Here is a 27,408-nt window from a genome sequence, read left to right on the forward strand (position 1 = left end):
TAACGAAGATCGCAAGAGACTTTTAAGCCTATGATTAATTCAATTCATTTAAAATACCTGTAGAGATATGGGGATGCCTCCATTTTGAGAGTTATAAAAGTTCTCAATCGGTAAGTGCTTAAGCTGTTCTTAAGAAACGTCTAAGTTTGTGTGTGTGTGTGTGACTGAACAACATTAATTACATAATGAATATTTAAGTTCTTCACAGTACACAGTAAACCTTTCTGCAGTTCAAGTCCAGAAATGAAGTAGCTTTTCACTTATTGCAGTTCAAGCAATGAGACGCATCTGCAAATTATCGTTGTCTTGTTATCTACAAGCACGGAAGATTCCAGAAGACCTAGAGGGTCTATTTATTTACTGCTGTCTCCCCAGCTGGTAGAGCAGTGCCAGACTTAGTGTAGGCTTAGGAGTTAGCCTGAATTTCCCTTCATTTTTACTCGCTGTGTGACAATAGATGCTATTTTTAGCCTTGATTTCCTTATCTTTAAAATGGGACGAGAATTCAGGAGTACCTACCTCATTGTGTTTTTAAGAGGGTGAAACGAGATAATGTCTATAAAGTGCTATGTACAGTGCCTGGCAAATAATAAATCTATAAATGGATTTTATTATTTTTATTAGGAGAAAATTATTCTGGCTCATCCCATTATAAAGGGACAGGTAAGGGTAAAGCACCCTCTTTCATGTCACCCATCCCAGCCAACTTCCTCTCTTAACACTGGTTTATTTACTAATACAGAAGGGCCACTAAAACCTAGGAGATGAATGGTAGCTGAAAACCCTACTACTTTTCCTAAAACCTACTACTTCTCCTACTCTGTGCATCATGTCCACAGCAAGTTCCCCCAGGGTTAGCTAGGCACTCTGTTTCCTAAGGCCGCTTGGCAACTTATCTAGTCACAAAGGGAATAAAAAAACAAAAACCCTTTTTAGTCTCCAAAGCAATTTAACTTGGGGGGAGGGCTGACTGATTTAAGCCCCGAGAAGTGATTTGTTTGGTAATACAGTAAGCATGGGAAACATGAATAGCCAGTTTTGGAGGCTGTGGGCATGGACTCACAGGAGGCCACTACATAATGGGGAATGCAACTTCTACATGCTGGAGGCGGGCCTCTTCCTCCTGCATGAGCGGGGGAGCCGGGGTGGGGGTCAAAGTGACGTTGCTGCTTCTGGTCACAACTCTCTTTGGGGTGTCTCAGCAGAGTTCAGGGCAATGTTATCTAGACTCAGACTTGAATGGCCCAAGAGTCTTCTGGGGATCCCATAAGAATGCAGATTCTGATTCAGAAGGGCTGGAATCAGAAGATGATTCTGATTCATCAGGCCTGAGGGTTTGGATATTTAACAAGCTCCCCAGGCTGAGGCTAGTACCCCAGACCTACTTACTAACTGAATCAGAAACTCTGGCAGGAGCGCAGCAAGCTATGTATTAACAGGTGATTCTGATGAGTATGGTTCTAATGCCGTACCTGGGCAAGTGCCTTACCTTCTCTGAGCCTCAGTTTCCTTAGCTGTGAAATGGGGATGATAATGATGTTATCGTTACATTGTAGAGATGAAATGAGATAATCATATAAAACCCTTGGCATAATGCCTCAGTCCCTTTGTACAAAGTGTTTTCCAAGTGCATCTACTTTAAGCCCCCTGTCCTGGGCCCTTGCTGCCAAGGAATTCCTGTACATTTTCTCAGGTCAGGGGTGGGAGGAAGGAGAGGTGGGATTCAGCCATCAAACCACGATGTGCTGTGGCAGCCACCATGGCCCCTGCCCCTTGTGCATTAATGGGGATTGTCAGGGGGGCTGGGAGGAGCGGAGGGAGACAGGTGTGCAAGACAGAGTGTTTGAAGGAACAACACACAGGGTGCATCCGTGCTTGTTCCGGGGAGGACCGGTGTGGCCCGAGTGTCTTTCTTTCACTGACAGGTGAGGCCAGCTGAAGAAGGAGGAGGGGGCTTCTGTGCCAAGAAAGTTCTGTGGGAGGTGTTTCTGGGGCAGTGGGGAGGACGCCTCCACCAACAGGGAGGGGATAAGGGGCTTGTCATTCCTTTCCTGAATGCAGAAGTCCGCTAAGGGGAGCGACTAACAGGGAAAGCAGGTTACGAGGCAGTGCCCAGCTAGGACAGTCAGACAGCCTGAGCTGCCCATGTGGGCTTTGGGAGTTGTCGCTGTCCCCCTTTTGGGGAATCTTCCTACGAAGCCTCTATACTGTGTGGGCATTAGGGCTATAAGGCCAAGAGTCAGCCAGACACGGCCTCAAAATCTGGCCCTGCTATGTGACCTTGGGCAAGTAGCTTACTTGCCTTAAGTTTCTGTTTCTCCTGTGAAATAAGGATGATAACAGTGATTTCAAAGACTCATGAAGACAAATACTAGCTAATATTTATGGAGAATTTGATACATGCTAAGCACGGTTCTACACACTTGACATGAATTTACTTTTTAGTCCTCACAGCAATGCAACAGGTAGTATTATTGTTTGCCTCCATTTTACAGATGAGAAAACCAAGGCTCATGGAGGTTATCTTTGACCCCTAAAAATGGGTCCAGCTAACTGGAGGAGCACGGCTTCAATCCTAGCAAATTCAAATTCTTGCTTTTGTTTTTAATCACTGTGCTCTTCTGAGATAATGTATATAAAATGCGGGATCAATGTCAACTCTCTTTTTTTTCTTTCTTTTTTCATTCCTCCTCTTCCTTCCTCCCTCCTTGCCTTCATTTAAATTTGTGCCTCAAAGTTGGCTGATTCATCACTGCATGATTAATCTGATAAATTAGAACCCTGTTCTCTAGCACTCATTTGGTTCTTGCACATTTTCTGGCAATGTTATCTTTATAAGTCTTATCCCCTAAATGCAAGTCACCGAACATTTAGAGACCACACACTGCTTCCTGGGTACCAAACTGGGTGCGAGGAGGTGTGATAAAGAGGACGGCTAGAAACTTGTGATCTAGCAGGAGAAACCGAGGGAATCGCCCAGCTAGAACCTGGCACAGCATGAAGGAAGGGTCACTGCCAAGATGTTGCCAAGACCTGTGTGACTGCAGGGTCCTGTCTAGCGGTGTTTCAGGGAGGTGGGGACCTGTGAGCAGCAGTTTGATAGGAAAGGTTGGGATTGATGAGAACATTCCAGCTGAAGAAGCTGCATGAGCCAAGAGGAAGAAGCAGGGCTATGACGCTTTATGGTGTATGGGCTTTAGTAGGAGATAGTAGTGCAAAAGGAGCTTAAATCATGAAAGACCTTGAATGTCACTTTAAGAATGTTCTTTATTCTCAGAATATGGTCCTTGGCAACCTGCATCAGAGCCCCCTGGGAGGCTTGTTAAAAATGCACATGCTGAGCCCCAGCCCAGTCCTATGGATTCAGAATTGGCTGGCATGGGGGGGACGAGCCTGGGAATATGCATTTGTAACAATTTCCTCACGTGAATGTCTGCAAACCAAAGTTTGGTAGTCACTGTGGGAAGCACCTGGCTCCTGAAGGTGTTTGAAGAGAGTAGTACAAATGCTGGAGGTTGTGGAAAGGGGGAATGCCATCAGAGAGAGGCCGGTGGCCACATACACAGGGCAGTGACTGGGAAGGTAGAGAGGAGAAACGGAGCAGAGCATGGTGGAGGTTGATGAAACAGGACTTGGCAAATGACGTGATGAGGGAGGTGATGGAATATCTCTGGGAGCTGGGAGGAGAGTGGCTTGAGCAGCAGGCTCCTAAGTCAGATGGACTTTGATTGGAACGCAGGCTCAGCCACTTTCTACTAAGTCAACTCCAGTCTCCTCTCCTATAGAGCTTTCTTGGGTTCAAACCCAAATCCTAGTGTGCAACCACCACACAAACTGCTTGCAAAGCACATCTTCCTCATGCCTCACATCTCTCAAGGCGAATTTCATGGTCGAGTATTAAGAGCCTGGGCCAGACTGGCTGGTTTGAATCCCAACAATACCACTTGCTAGCTGAGTGACCTTCAGCAAGTTATCTAACCTCTCTGTGCTTCATTTTCCTCATCTGTAAAAGGGGATATAGTAGCCGTTCGTAAAATAGGGCTACCGATGGTTAGATGAGATAACTATGCGGTTGCTTAGCACAGTGGTTGGCGCGGAGTAGGAACACAATAAATGTCAGCAATGACGGATGAGGGTGAGGATGAGGATGAGTTTGACTCGAGTGTTGGAACCCCAGGAGGGACTGGGTAGTGGGGACATTTGCCAGTGAACAGGAGAAAAATGGCAAGATGCCTGTTCTCTTTTCTCAAGCCTCCACAGAAGCTGGGTAGGAACTGAGACCAACTGCCAGAGAGAAGGCTTTTTGTTCCCGTGGTGGTGGCATTTCTGGGCCTCCCCTGACAGCTGTGAGTGGCAGGGGCTGTCATTTCAAATTGCCCTTACATACGCTCGCTCTCTCTCTCAAATAAATAAATAAAATCTTCAAAGAAATAATGTCTATGCCATTCAAAGTCCACATCACTCATTTAAGACTTAACGTGCACTTCCCACTCGCTGATCCTGTGCATCCAGCCAACTGGAAGCTCTCAGAAGGCAGGGCCCTGGCCTGCTTGCTCATCGTTGTATTTCTGGCGCTTAGTGCAGTACCTGACTCATAGCAAGCACATAATAAGCCTTTGTTGGATGCACGAGTGAGTTCTGTCCCCTCAACTGACTTGGAACAATGTGTTAGAACCCTTACACATTCTTTTGATGTGAGGGTCGGTTCCATTTTGACTTCGGAGCCCCTCAGGGCCCCAGCTCGGTGGGGGCTGTGGAATGAATGCTCTGCAAATTCATGCTGACTGATTCCTCCATTCACTGCAAGGCTGTCTCCAGATGCCTGATGCAGACTGGCAGGTTTCTAAGAAGACAAGGAGCCGCTGTCTGCACCGCATATCTGAGGGCACGGGAGGCGCAGTGTGAGGTCAAGAGAGTAAATCCGTATTTCTGTCACTTGGACACATAGCTGGTTGCTCGGATGTGATGGGAATTCCACTTGCTAATGGCAAATCTCTCCTCTGGCAGGACTGGAGGCATCCTGGGCACAGCCGTCAGGGGGGAACACAGCAAACGGGAGTTTGTGTTGAGCGAGGACTTGGGACTTGGGCCCTCCTAAGGCTTTTATCAAGAAAGAAGAGAAGCGGTCATGGGCCACAGCTGGGAGATGGCATGTGCCGGTCTGCGTGGCAGGAGACTCAGGGCCAGATGTCTCTCCTCTGCGCTTGCGAGCATGATTGCCTCACCCTGTCGGCTCCACTTACCTCCTGCGCACACTTTGGAGCTTCATGGGCTCATAAGCTGTTTGTGAGTGGCAATCTGTCATAGCCACTGACAAACTGTGCAGGACCAATGGGGTAGAGCCTCACAGCTCTGGTGGGAAGGTACACGCACACGTACACACACACACACACGCACACTCACACATAACCACATTCTAATTTTTTTCTGATTAAAAACCAGAGGTGCGTCTTTGATAAGATTCACTGACGAGGGCACGGCATCTTGCTAAAAATGTACGTCAGCCTCATCTCGAGAAAACATCAGACAAACCTGCATCAAGGGACATACTAAAAAACGCCTGACCAGTACTCTTCAAAATGATTGAGGTCATGAAACACAAGGAAAAGACTGAGAACCCTTCATAGATTGGAGGGGACAAAAGGAGACATGACAACTAAATACAATGTGGGGTCTGGACCAGAAAAAAAAAAGGGGCAAATTGGAAAAAAACAAAAGTCTGTAAATTAGTCAAGAGCATTGCTTCAGTGTTAATTTCCTCGTTTCAGTGACTGAACCATGATAATTTAAAATGCTGACATTAGGAGAATTCTGTACGGGAGCTCTATGTGCTATTTTTGCAACCTGTCTACAAGTGTGAAAGGATTTCAATATAAAAAAACCTTAAAACATGGCGGGGGTAGTTAAAATAGGATTTATTTCATATTATTGATATGAGAAAGGATAAGATGGTATGTTTTAAGTACTTCCTGCAATGCCTGGTAGATGTTTAATACTTAATAACTATTAGTTGTTATTTAAAAACAATCTAAAGTGGAGGCTTAACTCACAAGGTACTCAGGTGCTTATCATTACATTTACTCACTTGAAGCTCGTACCGTTAAAGCTGTGTGCCTATTTTTTCTGGTTGCTCACTTCATCACACAGGTGTAGTTAGCGATTTTTGTTACTCTCAGGAGCTAATATTTAGAAAATGAGATGTTCAAGGCTTGAGTCTCTCTCGAAGCCGGGCTGGTGCACATGGGCTCAGGTCCACTTTTGGGATTCTTGATGTGAAAAAGTGTGTGAGAAGCTGACTTGGCTTGAATGCTCATGACTGTGAAAATATTCCTCTCTTGATAGGTCAAAGGTGGCACTAATATCTCCTACTTATTGCAATTGATAAGTTTTCTCTTTTTAAAAAATTTTGGATTTTGACATTCTTCCTTTTAGAAGAAATTTATCTGTGTAAACATAGTGAGGGGCGCTGGGTGGCTCAGTCCATTAAGCATCTGCCTTCAGCTCCGGTCATGGCCCCAGGGTCCTGGGATTGGGCCCCCAGGCTCCCTGCTCAGCGGGGAGCCTGCTTCTCCCTCTCCCTCGGCCTCTCCTCCCTGCTTGTGTTAGCTTGGGCGCATGCTCTCTCTGTCAAATAAATAATAAATAAAATCTTAAAAAACCCCAAACATAGTGAGTTGACTTAAAGAAATATGTTCGGTAATTAATAATATAGGTGGCCCACGAATTTGGCAAAAATCATAAAGGCGGTACACGAAAGAGTTCAGGAAAGAAAGGCTTGGAATATTTCCCAATATTGTTGTTAATGAAAGAGCTTAAACTGCGTCCATTTCAAAAATACTAAGGAAGAAGTATCTTTGGGGCACAGAGGCAGTGTACTTCTAACACTCTTAAGGCAAATTTTCCAGGAATAAATAGGGAGACAAGGAGAAAACAATTTTATTCTTTAAATACTTCAATTTTGTCCACTGTAGGCATCAAGAGCTAAATTAAAATATACAAGTTCAAAGGCTGATTTCAGGAACAGCTCCTGAGTATGCAGGAGTAACTACTCTTAACAGCCGCTCAATATTTGTTTCGTAAGGATCAATTATATACCATGGCTAATGCACACTTGGAGCGTGCACCGAGCCACAGTTCAGGTGGTGAATGCAAAACACACACCGAGAGTCCTTTTAAGCAGCTAAATGCACACGCCATTACAGATCCATAATGCAGAATGGACGCCCATCTGCAAATGGATTTAGAGCGAGGAGTTCTTAAATGGCGGAGGTACTTAGGGCTGAAAGGCCAGTAACTGGATGTGCTGCCAGAGCACACATGGTTTTTAGGATTAATAATACATCGATGTGTGTCCGTGTTAATATACATTTGCAGCTCACAGGCCATGCAGCGGCGGGTTCAGCCCATTTGTAGCCACATGCGAAAGGACCATCCCGTCCTTCCTCTCATTGATGCCTTTGCTCCTAGGAAAATTAGATAACGCAAGAAAGGCCATTCAAACGATATTGAGGTTTTCCCTCCTTTATAGCCTTCACCAGGAACGGTGCTCAGCGCAGGGATGCACTGTGTCATCCACCTGCCCCCCATCACGGTGCCTCAGAGCCTGACTGAGCAAAGCACTCAAGGGTAGGAGCTCCAGCCTCCATGGTCTGCTTGGTCAGGTGTCCACATGCCATTAGAGTGTGCGGAGAGTGTGCAGGGGTGACAGTCTGGTGGCCCCTAGCTCTCTTTTCCTTTTGTATCTGATGAGTTTACCAAAACGTTTGCATTATTTCGTGATAGAGGATATGTCTGTAGGTGGCGTCATTTAGGAATTAGTCTCATGCACGCACACGCGCACAACCAAATCCAGAACTTCATGCATGAGGAAGTCCCATTCCCTCAGCAGTCTGCGCTCCGAAAGTTGGGGATCACCCATCTTTGAAATACTGTGAATATGTGAAATACAGTTTTCCCCAGCAACTGTGGTGAGCATGGGAAAAAGGGGTGGCACTATTCAGCATTTACAGAGTAGCTTTATTAATAATTGCCTCTCTCAGAGCATCAAAACAGGATGGTCTTTTAAAGGCGAGCACATAAAAATATTATATAAATATGTAAATAAATATAATGTCATATCCATAAATAAAAATGGTAAATATGAACCCTTTGAGGGATCACAACATGTTCTGCTAAGAGCTTTGGGTGTGTTTACCTCATCTCATCCTCACAATGGATGTGTGAAGGAACCCCCAACTTTTCCAGAAGAGGAAACAGAGACTCAGATGTGTTAGATCCTTCGCTCAAGGTCACACAGGCCCTCAAGTGGCAGAGCTGGGGTTCAACGCAGGAATGTCTGGCTCCTCAGCAAGGGCCCTGAACCTCTCCCTCACTGCTTCTCAGACCGGGGTGTGACCTCCTGGTGGGTGAGGAATCAGGGTAGTTGGTTTTCACTGTTTTTTTTTTTTTTTTTTAATGAAATAGAGTAGAATAGAAAAAGAATTATGGAGTAAAGAGAAATATAGTTTTGTGAAAGTTTAATTTTAATTTTATAGTTGTATTTACCTAGAACATGCACGTGCATGTGTATGCGTGTGCACAGTGTATCTAAAAAGTGTGAGAAGCTCTGTTCTCCACTACGCTTGCCTCTGATAGACCCCCTTGAAGGTTATGCTCAAGGTCTCTTGCAAGCTAGATATGCAGCCCCTAGGTCCCTGTTCTTGTGAGAGTCATTTTCTCTTATATTACCTTTCCCCCAAGAATCCCAGGGCCCCAGCAATTCTATGCAAAGGAGTGTAGATAAATTAATAATACAATTTAAAACCGATTCCACCAAGATAAATAGCGCTTCCTAGATTAAGAGTGTAGCTGGCCAGAATGAATGAAATTTACTAACCCTGAGATGCTTAATCTTCCATTACATAGAATTTAATGATTATAAGAAAGGAGTGATGGTAATTCACTTTTGCTTTTACAGGAAATCCAACCATCTCATTTTTAGCAAATCTTTCTTCTCAGCACACCTCGGTGCCAAGGATAACCTCCATGCTCCTATAGGTATATTGGCTACTTGTCATATATTAAAGGCGGCTCTTGGCTCAAGGGTTAGGCCTTCTAGGATGCATGAGTTTACAAGTTGTCCCAGTGGAATTTTGGGGGGAGGCTGCTTTGGTGCACCCTCGCTCGCTCCCCGCCCCCCCCACTCCCGCCAAGAAGCCTAGGTTTTGTTTTCCAGCCATAGCCTGGAAGTTGTGGCAAGTACCTTTAGCACAGTCTGCTCCTAGAAATCCTGGGAAGCAGTGACACAGTCCGGACACACATTCACCATTCCCGTGGCAGTTACGTGGACAGTCCTGCACTGAATCTGAAAAAGAGAGAAACTCAGCAACTACCTTTTCTTCTGCCTGTTGATGAAGCAATTTCTTCTTCTTTTTTTTTTTTAGATTTTATTTATTTATTTGAGAGAGAGAATGAGATAGAGAGAGAGAGCATGAGACGGGGGAGGGTCAGAGGGAGAAGCAGACTCCCCGCTGAGCAGGGAGCCCGATGCAGGACTCAATCCCGGGACTCCGGGATCATGACCTGAGCCGAAGGCAGTCGCTCAACCAACGGAGCCACCCAGGCACCGCTGATGAAGCAATTTCATCATCAACTGCCTGCCATTTCTGAAGAGCAGTGGGAGTAAACCTCTAAGACCCACAGGGGACTGGCAGGAGTGTGAGTGAGCGGAGGGCCTGGGGAGTTAAGGGGACCAGTGCAACTTGGATAACGTGAGGAAGTAACCACCGCTCTCTATTTGACGAGCACCCAGGCAGAGATGCAGGGTTTCGTACTGCTGCAACTTCTGCTTTTTCAAAAGAAATGACTTGTTTGGCTTTTTTTTTTTTTATGAAAGAGAGCACATGAGAGGGGGGAGGGTCAGAGGGAGAAACAGGCTCCCAAGGAGCAGGGAGCCCGATGCGGGACTCGATCCTGGGACTCCAGGATCATGACCTGAGCCGAAGGCAGTCGCTTAACCAACTGAGCCACCCAGGCGCCCCTTGTTTGGCTTTTAAATATGAAATTTCCCATGTCCGAATGTTGACAAGTTTAAAACATCATGAATGCCGGCCCCTCCCTGCCAAGCCCCTCCAATATCTGACTCTCAGTCTGAGATTTGGTTTGACATGTGGGATATCAGCCTTTAGCCTCGGGTACAGGGGATGAGTCTCCAAATGACAGTGGATGTTCCTGATCTCAGGTTTGTAGAGTAGAAAAAAATTCTTGCTTTAAGGAAAGAAAAATCCAAATGTGTAAGACTGGCCGATGGAGGCATGATTTGGGATGCATTAAGTAGTAGGTTTTAGCTTGTACAAAAGTCCTTTTATGTTTACCTTTTTTTACATCTTATTTTTCATGAAAATCAATTAGTTCCCATTTGTTCTAACCAGCATAGCCATCCTATTACATGATTTACCTTTCTCTGTGTACTCTCAAGTCATCACTTCAAAGGGATCATTTAGGGACTTTTTCATGTTGATTTGGGTCTACACAGACACAGGCATATTCTTTTAAAATTACTATTATCCTAATTTTTTTGCCTTAAATTAAAATGAACACGTTTAGAATCTCAGGTTCCAAATTACTAAGATGATGAAAAGAAAAATGCAAGCCACTCTGCCCAGGCTGTGACCTTTACAAAGCCCTTGGGGAGTTGGGTCATTGACTTGGTGATGCTGCATGAAAGACTATAAAGTCAGATGGCTCCTAATGGAGTAACCTGAGAGTGGTGAAATTTCCCATTTACTCCCACTTTGGACTGAAAAACCAAACCTTGCATAATGCTTTCTTTCTACAGTGTTTCCTTTCTCGGCTCTCTTCTTCCAGAACCAAGGGGTAGTTGGTTTCTGGTACTCTGAGGAGAACTCAATGAGTGTATTTGCTTCTTTAAAATCAGATAAAAGACCATAGACTCCATCAGGCCAATTTCTTTAATGTTTATCAATTAACACTTCAGACTGAAATTCCTTGAGGTTGGCTCTATATGTGGGCTGAGAAACATCCAAGTGGCTACCGATTTCTATCTACTCATAATGCATTCATTCATTCAAGAAGCTTTAGGTTCAATCACCAAACAGTTGCTTGGGCAGACCAAAAGTCAGCAATTTCACATGGTTTTGGGAGACAATTCTCCATGTCTCCAATCCTCCATTCGTGTTTCTCAATGTCTTGTTAGCTGAGGCACCGACTGCCTTAGTTCTGGACTATCTTTTCAAGGTTGTCTGCATAGTGAACCACCTTGGAAGACAGATACGGTGTCTGCCTCCAGAGCAAAGGACAGGTTTACTTACTTGCCAGTGTAATAAGGACAGTATCTTCCTTTAGAGCAAAGAACAAGCAGGCTCACTGCCCATTCTGAGAGACTCAGGTGCACTAAACCCAGGATTTCTTTTCTGTAATACAATCTACTGCATGTGCAGGTACAAGCTGACCCTGTTGATATTGCCCTGTGGGAACTGGGGCTTGGGGGACTGGAACATTTACTAGTATCTGGATATTGCGTTGCTCTGAGTAATAAAGGCCCTTGTCTCTGACCCAGGAGTCTCATGTTTTCTGATAATATCTATGAAATTTTAGCAGGCTAACATGTTAGGTTACAATTAGGGTGAGCTCTCAGAGCTGTCACAGTTCCTGATGTATGGCTCACTTTATTAACTAGAAACCTATTATATGCAAGGCATTATAGTAGGCGTTGGTGAATGCAAGGTGTGTCCAGGCAAGGTCTCTGATCTCATAGAATTTTCACTGCCATGGACAATACAGGCTGATATATATTTCTTCTGCGACCAATGGGAACAAATAGCTTTAAACATAGAAACGGCACTGTCCAGCTTGCATTTTAAGAAGTCACCCCTACAGTGAGGTAGAGATTGCTTCTCTCTAGACCAGCATCTAGGTCTAGGCATGGTTTGGTGGAAACTGACATCTCTGAATGCAAAGCTCCCTGTTCCCAAACCTAACATCTTCGAAGATAAAGCAGCAGAGGTCGAGGGAGCTCTTTGCCCACCAGAATCTCATGGAAAAGGACTGAGCTCTTTGCATGGGCTCTTTGTGGGGCTGGAAGGCCTCTCTTGCCCGTCAGTTGAGGTATTTATCCTTCAATGTCAGTTTAGAAAATATTTAGCTCCTGAGCATCTTCCTTCCCCACCTTCCCTCAATTAAGAAGGGTTTTGACCCCTTTCTCTACGTTCCTGTAATTCCCGCAGTTGCCCTTTCATGTGTCTGTCTTCCCCCATCAGGCTCCATGGGGAATAGACCAGATCTGCATCATTCACTGAGGTATTCTCAATGCTTGTTACACAGCAGGCCCTTGGTAAACTGTTGTCAGAGAGTGTGTGCGCGCGCGTGTGTGCACACGTGTGTATGCAGGAGGGCAGGAGAATCCAAAATAAGCAAAAAGTGAAGAGTATTTTTCATTGCATTCTCTCAGCATTTCTACATTTTCTACACGTGGTCCAGCTGAGCTCTAAAAGGAGCCCACCCTTCTGGTCCCCCTTCTGCAATCCTCGAAGACATATCACGGTGGCGATATTATCAGTTTTCCTTTCCGTCAGCCTGGTTTAGGTTTTCTTGAGGAAACAATGGCAGGTGCTGAGAGGGAGCCCAGGAAATGGGGTTTTTACACAGGCGGAGGGCGGCCTCCACTAAATGTGCACTGTTGCTTCCAGTATGCCCCTCTGTGGTCCCCTGAGATGAAACTCATTTCTGAAAGCAGGCTGCTTCTCTCCAAAACACATCAAAAGACTTCCCTGAGTCAAAGGTATATTTAGTGTGATCGCTGGTTGACAGCCGTCTAACATTTTTCCTTCTGTTTCCTATCACAGGGGCTTTCGGCGCTCCTGGCTGCTCTTGATGGAGAACGTTCTGATAATAGATATGTGTGGGAGAACCTCTGAACCAAATAAAACACTGTTCTTTTCCCTGCATTTCAGGCCAATTACTATCATTGCTCTATCAAGATGTCTGCTCAATTATTAGGCCGATTACCTTTGACTTTCTCTTTGAGCTACAGTCCAGACGAGAGAAATCCTCTGGGGAGAATTGCTATTCCCATCTCTGACAAGCGAACGAGGGTAATGGCCTGGGGGAAGGGCATATCACTACCACAACATCTGTGTCTATGTGGATAAAGGAGATGGAGGGCAGAAGCCATTATTAGATAATCTGGCCCCCAGAAAACTTGCTGTGCTGGGGAAAAGGCATTTATTTGGCCGGAATCCAAAGCAATCCAGTGGTTAAGAGCACAGTTCTCTGGAGAGTTTGGATGCCGACTCCGCCCCCCAATTACCGTGTGTGACCTTGGGCAAGTTGTTTAACTTCTCTCAGTCTTGGCTTCTCAACTAGAAAATAGAATTTTGGGAGTACTTACTTCATATAACTACTCTATGGGTTTGCCGGCCTATTCCCCACAGAGGGCCTAATCCAGAGGCTGGCCCATTGTCGGTGCTCCATAAATGTGTGGTGGTTATTGTTTGTGTTATTAACCATTTCACCGAATCCCTGTAGACTCCAACCAAGCCAGCTGCTGATTATGGTGTGTGCTCTTATGTATGTGCTAAGCATTTTCAGCTTAAATACAAGGTGACAAAAAGGATGTCATTTCTCATCATGTTCTTAAACTAAAGACTGCTTTTAATCTCAACAACTCAAACTTCTTTTTTTTCCTTTTGTGAGCTGGTTTTTAATCCCTTTTGCTTTCTTTCCCCCATGGGTACATAATCTGATTCTGGGAATTTTCTCTACCCGTGGAAGATGTTTTCCAGTGGCTTCCATGATACAAAGTTTATGACATTAGTTTAGAGTGGGGGTTGGGAAACTTTTTTCTGTAAAGGGACAGAAAGTAAATATTTAGGTTTTGTCGGCCAAGCTGTCTCTGTTGCAACTACTCAGCTCTGTTGTTTTAGCTGCCATAGGCGATATGTCGACAGATGAACATGGCTGTGCCCCAGAAAAACTTTATTTATAAAAACAGGCAGAGGGCCAGACCTAGCCCATGGGCTACAGTGTGCCAACCCATGCCTTAGAGCATTTGGCTAGTCCTGATAGGACCAAGTTTTCCTTAGCAGAGGGAACAAGGTTTAACTGTAATGCTACGGTCAATACCAAATCCTGATTTTATACTATTTGGAAGTTGTGGCCACTGATAAAATCTGCCCCCTGAATTTTAGGTTGGCTTCCCTAGATCTTTCGAGAATCAAGGAACCCCTCAGAGAAATCCATGAGGCCAGTCAAGAAGTTCTGGGAATGTGGTCAGTAGAAAAACAGGTGCTCCTAAACAACCATCCGCTCTCATTTCATGACAACCAGCTCCACTGCAGACATGATGTGTATGTAAAGTCACGTCATCCTCCCCATCAGGGACATGGTCCTTTTCACAAAGGAAACTGAGGCCAGGAGGTAAGTGACTTTCCCATTTAGGATGTGGGCCAGAAGACTTGGGATTTGATCCTCTCTCACCAGGTCTCTCCTCATGACACTGCTCCTATGGTGAACCTCGAGAACCACAACTCAACACCGTGGGGATGACATGCATGCAGGCCCAGAGCTGATCCATTTCTACCATGCCCTCATCCTGGGACCTGGAGGAACTGAGTTTTCTGAGCCTCAGTGGATTCTTCTGTGAAATGCATCCTACACTCTGCCCAAACTCACGGACATTCCACCCAGGATTTGTTATCCTCATCAGGATAAAAACCTAATGACAACATAAATTTAATGAAAGTATCTGTAGCTTATGTGATTGTTAACATTCTTAAGGTTTGCTTTAGAAAACTTCATAAAATCCTCTCAAACTAATGGCCCTTTTGGGGGTTTATATGCAAATATAAGAGGAAATTTTGAATAAAACCATAGCTTCTCCTTTGATAGCTAATAAAAAGCAGGGCTAAAACATGCCAAAAATGACAAGTGTTTAATTAAAGCATTTTAAGATTTACCTACTTGGGAACAAAGATATGATTTTATTTTCCTTATGTCTATATCCTTTTCTTGATTTATTTTTATGTTGTTGTTGTTTTTTTTTTTTACTTTTGATTTTAAACTTTCCTGGATTTTTAAGAGAAATTCTGGGAGCTGATGTGAATGGTCTGTATTTATTGGCTCTACTGAATATTTAGAGATTTATGTATTGTATGTTATTTAATTCTTACAATAGCCCTATGCAGTGTGTACTAGTTAGTTCTATTTTACTGTGAGGAACCTGAAGCTTACAGAAGTCCGGTGATTTGCGTAGTTTTGTGGCCAGGACTTGAGCCAGCCTGTCTGACCCAAGCTCTTTACCATGACTGGATCCTGTAAGCAGTCTTCCTATTTTAATGGGGGCTAGTTTTAGGTGGAAAATACCATGAGGCCTAAATAAAGGATTCTGGTCTGGTTTCAGTAGAAACTACGTTGGAAGATGCATCTTCTATGGAGAAACCTAGAACGTTTCCATTCTTCCCTTGGTGGCATATCACCTCAGAGACCTTACCTACCTAAGACAACAGTGTTGAAGGAAACCATCTCTTTGTCTTTGCCATCATTGTAGAAGGCCAGGTGCCACAGGCCCACGTCCAGGTACTGAACAAACACGGCTTCATTCTGAACCAGGGTCTGTATGCTCCGGCGTTCTCTGGGTGACTCAACCACACTCCACTTCTCCTTCCCATCCAGACGCTCCATGAAGTCATACTAGGGAAAGAAGAGAGAGAACTCCATGTGTGAAAGAGGTTATAGATTTGGTCCCATGACTAGCACCTTCCCCTCCCACCCCATTAGTTAGCTGAAAAATACTTTTGAGCACATTTTACTATGAGCTCATCCAGTAAAAAAGAAGAGTCACAACAGTTGTAACATTAAGTCACCATTTATTATGCTTATAATTATTACTAATAGTTTTATTACTATAGGCACAATCCCTTTTCTGCTGTTTGAAATCCAAAAAGCTTTAAAGCCGAAACTTTTATGTTTTTTCTTGTGTGAGAGACAGAGAGAGAGAGACGGAGGGAGGGAGGGTGATTATTGTTCCAGTCTCCACTGGGGTGTTATATAATACCTAGTATATGCCAAGTATAACTTTGTTGTGATTCCCCAAATTCTGGATTCCAAAAATCATCTGGCTTGGCAAGAGTTTCAGATAAGGAGTTATAGACCTATGTTACCAGCTATCATTTACTGATCATTTACCAGGGGAAGGTGGTAGAGCAGATTAGTTAAGAATAGGGTTGTGTCCACTATGGTGTACACCTGAAACTAAGGTAACATTGTATGTCAACTCTACTTTAATTAAAAAAAAAAAAAAAAGAATGAGATCTGTGCAGCCAGACTACCTGGGAGGGAATCTGTCACTTACTACGTTACCTATCTGTGCCTCACTTTCCCCATTTGCAAAACAGAAAATAATAGTACCTATGTTAACAGGTTGTTGTGAGGAATAAGATAATATTTAGAGCAGTGCCTGGCACAGAGAAAACACAAAATACACGTTAGCTAGCTATCATCACCACCATCATCATTTCATTCTACTCTTGCAAAAACCCTAAAGATAAGTACTCTTTGTATCTCATGTTACAGGTAAGAAAACTGAGGCTCAGAGAAGCCAAACAACTTGTCAAGAGTCACACAACAACTAAGTGGCCAAGCAAAAACTTAGACCTAGCTCTCTCAGATAAACCAGCAATTAAGTATGAAGTTCTGTTTCAGTGGAAGTTGGGCTCCTAATTAGAAGTGATCAGTGAGAGACAGAGTGGCCAACGAAGGCTACCAAGATGAGGGGAATGGAGGGAGCCAGTGTGACCCAAGAGAGCTCTGTCCTAGAAAATGGCGAAATCCTCTGGTGGGCAAGTGGGAGCCACTGATGATCCTTGAGCTGTGACTGATGCAATAAAAGGACTGGTTTGAGGAATGCATTTGCAGGCAGGATATGGCAGAGAGGAGAATGAAAAGAACCAGGAAGACCAGTTGGGCAGTGATTGTAGAAGCTCAAGTATGATGTGACAGGGGTCTTGATCAGGACAGTCAATGAGGAGAGGAGACAACTTTGGAGGAATATTTTTAAGAAAGAAGGGACACCGCTTGACCATGGGCTGGACAGAGAGGATGAAAGAAAAGGCAGAGGACACCAATGTCTCTTACTTGTCGACAAGAAAATCCATAAGACACCTGTAGAAATGTGCTAATCTTATGAACTCTTTCAAAATCACTGCACAGAAAAGTCAGTTGCACTGTGACTTCCAGAGAACATTCAAAGTGCAGGTCTTTAGCAGATAAAAACCTCTACTGTGGGATTAAGCTCTCTCTCACCACTTCCCCTCCGTAAAAAGGGATTTTATAGGTAATAGACATTGACTATAACCTCTTTCATGAACTTCATAGAATTAAACTCCAGGAATCTATTAATGTGACTTCCCCATCATCAGAATTGCCAGTTTTTCCCATCTGAAACGTGATCATTGAAAACAAAGAGTCTGTAATCCGAAGTGCAAAGGCTTTACCATCAGACAATGCTGGGTTTGAATTCTGACTGCTACTTGCTATTGTTTGAAGTTGGGTCAATCGACTTTTAGCCTCTTCCTGGTTTGCATACTAGGGAATAGTAATACTCGACTTTCGGAGATGTTATAAGGATGACATGACATAATGCTTAGGGCAGTGCATGGAAGGGAATAACCATGTTACTAAGTACCTTGAGACTATGAGTTACTTATTTGCAAATTGTAATGATCAGAGAAGTATATGGTTCCAGTTTTTCCATCTGGGGGGGGGTGTTGGTGGTTGCTTAGGAAGTGGAAATTTCCCCATCTCTCAGAAAACAAGTATTTGTTATTTAGCTTTCCTCTACCCCATATCCCATTGGTCATGGCTGTCTTTATGGGATAAAATAAATGATACGAAGTGATACAACAAACCAGTGCTGCTTTTGGAGACCTTTGTAACCAAAGCGTTTGTTTCTTAGCAACCTCGTAAATGTCCAACTACCCAGACCCATGTCTATAAACTGCTGTCAGCCAGGGGAATGAGTGTAACTTCCTTGGTGTTGAGGTGAGAAGAATATACTTCATCTGGGGTCCAGAAAATCACCCCCATGAGGACAAGTTCGGGGAAGGTGATTACTTGTGTGGGGCCGTTGCTCATTATTAATGTGGACATTAGTCATCTCTCGCTGACCTGGCCAGCTGGCTGGCCAAGGGCAGAAATGACTTAGGACCAGCAGCATTGCTCGCTGTCCAACCAATCAATGGCTCTGGACAAAGGTATTGTCAGAGGAGAGAGAAGACATCTATTTTGGTTGGTTCTTCTAAGTCACTCCAAAGCGGCATGGAGGGCAGTTTTCACTAAAGAAAGACTCTGCAAGCCAGGGGCTATCAAACAGGGCATGGGGACATGTAGGTGTGAAACAATAGTGCCCAGTGTGCCTCAATCCTGTACCCTTTACCGCGCTTTGCTTTTCTCAAAGCACTCATCACTCTCTACACTGATATAATCTGTTTATATGTTTATTGTCAGTCTACTCAGAAGAATGTAAACTCCAGGAAGGCAGGGGTTTTGCCCACACGGCAGAGTGGTTAAGAGGACTTCAGACCTGGGGCCCCTGGGTGGCTCAGTCATTAAGCGTCTGCCTTCAGCTCAGGTCATGATCCCAGGGTCCTGGGATCGAGCCCCGCATCGGGCTCCCCACTGAGCAGGGAGTTTTCTTCTCCCTCTGCCTCTGCCCTTCCCCCTGCTTGTGCGCACATGAGCTCTGTCAAATGAATTAAAATTTGGGGGAAAAAAAAAAGACTTCAGAGTGGAATCCTAGCACTGCCACTTACTTCTTGCCACACTCCCAAAAGCTATTTAAATTCTCTGTGCCTCAGTCTCCTTATCTTTAAAATGGGGACAATAATCACATCTCCGTCAAAACACTGTTGTAAGGATGGAGTGAATCAATTCACGTAAAGTGCTTAGAATCGTACTTTGAGTGTGGTAAACAAGCCCTCAAGGTGTTAGCTATCATTATCGTAGTTCACTGCTATCCCTCATTTATCTCAAGCAGAGTCTGGTCAGTAAATATTAAATATCAAGTGAATAAAATACTAAATTCATAAATGAATTCCACCAAAAAGAAACAAAATTGGAGTATGTTCCAGGTTTTGTCTCTAATAATAATCACTTGCACTCCCTAATGTGCTTTCTTGCACGAAAGAGGGAAGGGTAGCATTACAGTCCGGGAGGCTGAATCAGGCAACACCCGGTGCAGAATATGCATATGATGGGACGTTGTGGTGTTTGCAATTCCCATATATCAAGATTTGAGAGGTGACTTTATAAGACCATGATGACATCATCTTTCTGGTTCTCAGTGGGATGCTGTACAATGCTTGCTTTCGTCCCTTGGACTGTTCCTTCTTTTGTCTTCCCTTCCCACTTGGATACTGTTTCTTAGTGTCCACTGTGGTAGCGATGGCTGATCCTTGTCCATATCAGGGTCTCACTCTTTTCCAGGCTCCTTGTGCCAGGTGGGAGCACGTGGTGGTGTCCAGTCAGCGGAACATAAGCTGTGGGATGAGCTCCACTTCTAGACCCTGCCATAAAATATCCTGTGCTACCTCCTACTGTTCTCTCTCCATCCCCCTCTGCCCCTGGAGGGTGTCAAGCGGCCTTAAAGCCCATGACGGTAGAGCTGCAAGACAGGAATGGCCTGGATCCTAGCATGAGCCCTTGGAGGAAGGCTGAAATTATGACACGAGCGAGCAATGAACACTTATTAAACGAAGCCGCTGAAATGTTGAGGCTTCCTTGTCACTTCAGCATAGCCCTCAGAGATTTCTTGACACCATGCTTCTCTTTTTTCCTAGTTCACTCCCCGAGAGCATGGTAGGCTCCAGCATACTTGCCATGGAGTCAAGCCCCAACCTACTATGTGTGGGGTGTGTGTTTACCCCTGTTTGCCCAGGGTGTCCTAGTTGACACCTCTTGTTCCTCCTTTCACTCCAGAAAGTGCTCCAGTCTGGAATATATAGTTCCCCAACTCACAGACGAACAGGTAACAAGCAGCATCACGGAGCACCGTTTACGGCCGCTGTAACTTTGGGAAGGGCTGGAGGCTAGAAACACAAGGTGGATCAACCCAGCCAAATGCAGAGATGGCCTTCTGGTGGGGGACGGGGAGTGCAGGAGCTCAGTAAGAAGCCGGTTTGCAGGGGGGCCCATCTGGTCCAGGAGAGCCTCTGCTCTCGGATTCCTAGACTGCAGTCTGGCCAGCTTGCTTGGCAGCCTGGCTGACACTAGAAGGAGGCCGTTTTCCAATGGCACAGGCCCTGGCCAGAGTTTCTTTTTCATGTCCCAGCACTGGGGATTGATAAGTCAGGCTCAGTACCAGGGACATCTGTCTCCTCTGTTCCAAGACCCTATCATGATCAATCCTGGATACAGGGATGCTCAGGAGCTCATGCTGCGCTTGGATGACTGAGAGGTTGCTCCATAGCACATTCTATCTAAGAGATCTGCCGGAGCCCTGGAAGAGATTAGGAGGCGCATGACCAAATCCCAATAGGGGATGGATGTGTGCGTGGGCTGGCTGCGGGAGGAAGTCTGTCTCCCAAGGCAGCTTGTCTCTCTTGACTCGGCAATCAAGCCACCCAGAAGGTGATAGTGCAAGAGCCCAAAATAAACACCCCCCTAGCCCCCAGTTCTCTCTTTTTCCCTTGGCCTTTGAAAAACAACCTGTGTTGGCATGCAGCGCGAGGCCTGTGCCTTTGGATCATCAGTCATACCAAAAGTGGCAGGAAAATGCAACTTTTACGAGCACTTGAGAGGCAAAAAAATAAACCACAGCAAACATTTGACGGATCCAATTATAAATCTACCCCGCTTCTTGGCAGAGACCAAGGAGGAATGGTAATTAAGATAACTTAGTGGGTTTTCAGGAAGAGCTGCAGGAGAGAGCAAAGGAGCCTGGACCATCGAGCAGGGCCCGTCACTCTCCCAGAAGGGGGAGCATTCACAGGCAGGGAGTATGCCGCCAGGAGATGCTTCTGGAAGCCACACCGCTGCATACCTGCCAAAGGGGGCAAGGTTAAAGATAGACTCATTGCCCTTCAGGAAGATGTTATGACTGGGTCCAGGACCCTGAGAAGGGGGGGAAAGAACTTTACTGCCATTTGGAATGTCTGCTTGCCGAGGGTCGATGTGGACGGGAAAAGCAATAAACGTTGACATTTCCCACGGACGGCCTGCCGCTCCCTTGCCCTGTGCTGGCAGCATCCCTGGCCTCCCAACGTCAGATGTTGATTCTACCTCAGAAGGCAGGGCAGGCTCGGCAGTCGATAGGATTGCAGGGAGGAGGCACGTGTGAGTGAGGGCTGCTTGAAGTCACATTACCACAGGGTCTCTGGTCACATCCAGGGACAACTGCCAGCGGCGGGTCACTCACGGGGGCCTGTTCATCTTCTGCCTCCAGCCAGGCCCATGGCGAAGTGCGCCAGGCTGATTCCTCATTAAAACTCAGCACACTTTCTTTTCTCTGCTTCAAAGAGGCTGAGTGCTAAGGGGGGCGTGCAAGGATGAGAGCAGCAGGGTTGTGCTCCAGCAGGGGCTGGCTTCCCTTAGCGTGGCCGCACCTGCCTTGTTCAGGATGCCAGCTCAGTTCCGACTTAGAGCATCTGAGTCACTGAACTAGATGCTGCTAGTCCACCAGCTAGGAGGACGGGCCCCTAGATTCTGGACGGGACACAGCGCCTGGACCTGCAGACTGTAGCAATACATTGTGCAAGACCCCGCAGGTAAGGATCAAGCAGATGGAGGATAGAGAGGACCCAAGCACAGTTCTGAAAAATAAGGAGTGGGGTAGAACACACCTACGTGGGTCGAATCCCTGATTCTTCCATCCCATGTCCTCCTGCACAGCAGTGGGAAAAGTAATCATCAAAAATATGAAGAGTCTGTTATGTTTCTGGGCACTTGCTATGTGCCAGGCATGAGGGCAAGTGCTGATATATGTTATCTCTCTCCATCCTCCCAGGAACCCTATTTGCATCCCCATTTCTCAGGGGAGAGTAATGGCTGTGACAGAAGTAAAGTAACGTACCCATGCCGTTGATGGTAGTTGGGGACCAAGCACTGACTTGAACTTGGATCTGTGAGAGTTTTAACAACTATGGGAGGTCGCTTTAAGTTTTCCAAGAACCTGGCTGCCTCTGTCAGTGTATCTGGTGGCTAGCCTGCTGTGTAAGTCTCCTAAAGATGCCGCTGAGCAGAGAAAGGGGAGGAAGGCAGAGCTCAGCGGTGCTAGGGCCAGACTTGGAAGCAGGCTGGGCACCTGAGGACAGGGAGATGTCCCACTGGAGTAGATGGAAAAGGGTGCCGGGAAAGATGGGCATGGCTTTGCTGGCTCTTGGCCCTCCCTGGCCTAAAAACTCACTTTGCCTACCTCCAAACTTCTCTGTCCTTGTATCCCAGCCACCCTATTCTTCTCGGCTTCTGGAACTTGCCAAGCTCATCCCAGCCTCAGGGTCCTGGCATGAGGTATTCTCTCCGCCTGGCCTCCTCTTCCTTCTGATCCCACACCTGCCTTCTCCTTATCAGTCCTGCCTCTGCCTAAGCACGGCGACTTTAGAGTGGGTGTCCCTGATCCCCAGTCCAAATGCCTCGACCACTGCTTTCTTCTCTCCTCAGCAAAGACCCATTCCTCTTTAAAAAAAACACAATTTGTTATATTTTGATTGATAGTCCATCTTGTTCTTCTTGGACACAAACCTCTGAAGAGTGGGAGACTTGATCTGGGGTGCCTGGCATATGGTTGGTGCTTAGTAAAGGTCTTGACCGACTGAATGAAAACATTTAGGCTCAAGGGAAATGGTACTGTAGTAAAGTCTATACCAATACAATAGGGTTTTGGTGATAGGACCACTGAGAACATGTAACCTCTGCAGGGAAGTTTTTAGGACATTTTAGTCAACACTCTGCAGTTTTCCAGTATTTTTGTCTGCTAACTGTTCAGACGACACTACAAGGGAACATTTAATGAGGCCAGGCACTGTTCTAGGAGATTCACATGTATTACCTTATTGAATGCTTATAACAGCCCTACTGAATAGGACTCATTGCCCCCACTTTGCATATGTGGAAACTGGGGCATGGGGAGGTTACTTAACTCTCGGGAGTTGATAAGTGGTGGAGCTGAGATCCACACGCAGGGAACCAGCTTCAGAGAGCGTTCCCTTAACACACTGCATTATAGGCTGCATTACAGGCAGCCGGTACCCGGGGTTGGCCAGCCTCGCTTGTCCGGAGGGAGGGCAAGGCGTTATTATCCTGTTCCCCAGGAAGGAGAAAGTCTGATATGGGTCAAGGGCAGGAAGACATTTGATGACGTAATGGGGCTCCCGAAGAAGACTGCAGAGCTTCTAGCAGGAGAAGTAGGAATATAAACAGAAACATATTTGGCACAAACAGCTTCTTTTTTGAATCCCACGTCTTTGGCCCACAGTATCTCTTACCTCTCATGAAGCTGCTGTGCTAAGACAAAAACCAGGGTGTCCATGGGTTAGTGGGTACCTGCCCACATGTAATGAGATGGAACAATTTTACTAATCTCACTGGAGAAAACAGACCTTTAATGAACTATTTAGAGTAGAAAGTAAGAAACCAAGGAACGTGGGTGTGGGCAGGACTTTCCTGAACAAAGGAAGAATTTGGTTGGTTACAGGAAACAGAGGGAGCTAGAGAGAGGTACAGGGAACAGAGGGTAGAACAGCAAGGTGTTGGGGACTCCCCAGGCCACAACACGGCCTCTTCCTGTGACTCCCTCCTCACACTCCCAAATCCAAGGAGAAAAGAAAACAAAGGGGAGATGTGGCCAAATTTCTTACGGAAACTAGCAAAGAGAGTAAGCACCATTCTTGGATGTCTCAGGGTAGGCAAGTGAGAGTCAAGTGATGCAAGAGGAATAAGCCACAGGAATTCATAGTCATAGGCAGGCTCACAAGGTGCCCACACACTTAGCCGGGCGCAGTTGGGCAGGGAGCCCCGCTAACATCTGACTTCACTTGGAAGGCCTAATGTTCTCTAGATTGGGGTTCACAGAAGGGATAGATCTAAGGCATAGCTCACAAACCTGTGCCTTGCCCAGGCCTTATGTTACAAAGGGAAATGAATGTAATAGTATTGCTGCATTCAACAGATACTGAGCACCGATTATGTGCCTGGCTCTGCTCTGGGCACTGGGGCTCCAGCAGTGAGTCCTGCCGTCAAGGTTCCAGCTCTCCAGCGGTTGACATTGCCATGGGGGAATAGAATGCCAGGGAGTGATGAGAGCAAATCAAAGACAATGCAAATGCCTATCAACAAGTGAATGGACAAATTAACAGTCTATCCATACAATTGGAAATCTACTCAGCAATAAAATGAATGAGCCACTGATACCACAACAACGTGGGTGAATCTCACAGACGTTAGGCTGAGTGAAAGGCCAGAAACAAAAGAGCTCAGGGTTCCCTGTTTATGAAACTGTAGAGAAGACAAATTTCATCTCTAGAGACAGAAAGCAGATCAGTGGTGGGCTGGGAGGAGGCAGGCATGGGGCACAGGGGGCCCTGAGCGGTGGCAGTGTTCTAGATCATGACTGTGGTGGTGCTTACTCAGACAGTTTTCACATTTGAAGAATCAAACTATACACTTAAAAATGTGGGCACTGAGTGGCTTGTAAATTACACCTAAATTGATGTGAGGCAAAGAAAGCAGGGTCTGTGATAAAGTGTAAAGGAGTATTCAGTTTTAGACTCCCTTGTTGGGAAAGGGCTGAGGACATGGTATTTGGGCAGAGGCCTCACAAAAGGAAGGAAGGAGCCATGTGATTACCTGGGGGAGGAACATTCCAGAGAGAGAGAACAGTCAATGCAAATGCTCTGAGACAGTGAGTTTGGCGTGACCAGGGGAGAGCAGAAGGGCCAGGGCAGTGGAGTGAGGGAGTGAGGAGGACATGGCTGGTTGGCCAGTGTGCAGAGGGACGGTGACTGATGCGCCATCAGACATTTACAGAGCACCTACTATGGACAGGCACTGCTATGAGCGCTGGAGACCCAGCAGGCAACCCAACAGTCTTTTCCCTCAAAGGGTGGAACATTCCAGAACAACTTCAGATTTTCCTTTTAGCATGATGGGAGGCCGGTAGAAGATTTGCAGAGGCTGAGTGCTCTGACAAACAGTTATAAAATTTGAGACCACAGCCTTCTTTGTAATAAGAAGCAAAACTTCTCTCTTGGTGCGTTCACTGTGCTTGGCTCCTACGAAGGCCTTCTTGACTTGGCAGTCAGTGGCTTTGGTGGTTTGCCAGTTGAAGATGAGCAGATTATGGGTTCTGCCAATTCCCCTCTCCCCCACGCATCGAGCCTAAAATGGTGGTTTTCAGGTTTCAAAAGAGTATGTTTCGAATGTCTCTGGTATTGGGGGGTGAAAAAGGAGGGATGAAAAATGAATAGAAATGGATTAATTACCACTACTAAAGAGTAATATGGTGAGCATCTCAGCCGGCCTCCCAAGCAGCTCTTCCAGAGTGGGTTCCCAAGGGAAACAGGGAAAATCCCTAAACAATGAGGCCAGGGCAAGGCAAGGACAATGCACTCCCTGGTGGCTAGCCCTTCCTGGGAGTTCCTGGAGGGGTCTTAATGCCACTGCCCACTAGCCCCACAAGGGCAGGATCAGCTCTGCCTTGTCCATTGCTGCAGCCCCTTGACACACAGCACACAATAGGTGCTCAGCTAATGTCGGTGGAATCCAACATTATGGCCTGCCTTTGGCAGAATGATGGCTCTACCTGAAGACAGAATCTCCCTGGGAGATTGTTAACCCTTTCATATGAAATTTTTGAGAACAGGGCGAAATAGTTGAAAATTCTAAGTCCTGATCTCCTATTCTCAAGACCTTCCCTCAGTACCTATTCCCTCTCACAAGGGTGACTCAGAGCTTTGTGGTATGGGGCCACTTTTTCCTTTGATTTAACATGCATTCCTAGCTGGGCTGTGTACATGGCAAAAACTCCATACAGGGCCACAGCCTCGAAACCTCCAGAGCGGGCTGTCCTCCTCGGTAGCTCCTGGTCTTGTGAGAGCCATGCTGAGAGGAAAAGCTATATCCTTGTTGGCGAGTGATGGCTAAAGAAAAGCACAGCTTCTAAAAAGAGGACAATCGTCATGGGAAGCTTCAACAGTGCACAGAACAAGGGGTATCTTCACTGTCCTCTGCTTGGAAAGATCTTCCCTTCTCTTGCCTCTTCCTTTATCTGCATAACTTGCCTTCCAAGACTCTGCTTGTTTAGCATCTCCTCCAGGAAGCTCTCCTAAAATCCCACACAGGTTACATCTGGTGGCCTATTTTTTATGCTCTTAAACCTCCTGTACCCAACTCCTTAATAATCATCATAGCTAACATGTAATCAGTTTATCATACACGGGACATGCGCAAACACTGTAAATTATACATGGCATTGGTTCAGGAAACATATAAGAAAGGAGTGCTAGCAGGAGGCATGCTGTCCACCCTCTCCCATCCCACGAAGAGCTGTGCTTGGACTGAACATGGCTGGATGCAGAGTGCATTGTGCCCCAGGAGAGGTATTCCAAATTCCCTGCCACCTCACATATTTACACAACGATTGAGAGGCGGACAGGAATCACTTGACTGAGTTGGAAGACCCTGATCTTTGCAATCTGGATCAGGGGCTTGAGGAGGACCAGCTAAAACTCAGTTTGTGTGCCTGTGCTGATTTCTGCCAGACACCTCACCATTCTCCCTGTAGAGACCAATGGTTGCTAAGTTACCTGTGAGGGAGCTGTAAGGGTTGTAGATCAGTCAGATTGACTGACTGACTGATCTCCATAGGGTGCTTACAGTTTGCTAGGCATTATCTCATTTATACTCACAACAACTTATGAGTTCATCATTCATCATCACACAGATGGTGAAACTGAATCTAGAGAGACTTGGCCATAAACATTCAGCTACTACATAGCAGAGATAAGATTCAAACCCAGAGCTGGCCAATTCCAGAGAGTCAATTCTTATCTTGTGTCTGGTTCTGCATCTCACGGCCCTTGCTACGTCATGCTGCCATTGTCACTTAACTTGTCAAGTCCCCATCTCCTTAAAGTAGGGCCAGTGCCTTTCATCTCTGTATCCCCACTATAGACATTCAACGAACATTTGCTGAATGCATGGATAGATTTCAAACTTCGTCTTCCCACAAGCTCATGCCCTTATCAGGTTGCCTTTCAATCCAACCCTGGAGAAGGGCAGAAGGTATTGCTCTGAAGACCAAGTGAGCCACAGTGTAGAGGTCAAGTTCAGTAAAACTGATGAATACCTCAAGGCTATTCCAAGAGGTGCAAAACCTCTCCCACAAGGCCAGGAAAATCGAGGTTTTGCTTTTCAGTGCCT

At 45.8% G+C, this 27,408-nt stretch overlaps 1 protein-coding gene across 3 annotated transcripts in view; it reads right to left on the reverse strand.

Moving 5' to 3' along the window:
- TENM2 (teneurin transmembrane protein 2) overlaps positions 1-27,408 on the reverse strand; it is a 926,033-nt gene that overhangs the window by 162,306 nt on the left and 736,319 nt on the right. For all 3 annotated transcript variants that reach the window (XM_045901687.3, XM_045901680.3, XM_045901693.3), the window contains 2 exons: positions 15,492-15,687; positions 9,242-9,343 (listed from right to left, as the gene is read on the reverse strand). In XM_045901687.3, the coding sequence (XP_045757643.1) occupies positions 9,242-9,343; positions 15,492-15,687 (298 nt within the window). The remainder of the gene's footprint in view (positions 1-9,241; positions 9,344-15,491; positions 15,688-27,408) is intronic.

The sequence above is a fragment of the Mirounga angustirostris genome, unplaced genomic scaffold (assembly GCF_029215605.1).
Source record: "Mirounga angustirostris isolate CCGP_5_RB_7025 unplaced genomic scaffold, mMirAng1.0.hap1 SCAF_7, whole genome shotgun sequence".
NCBI classification, from domain to species: Eukaryota; Metazoa; Chordata; class Mammalia; order Carnivora; family Phocidae; genus Mirounga; species Mirounga angustirostris.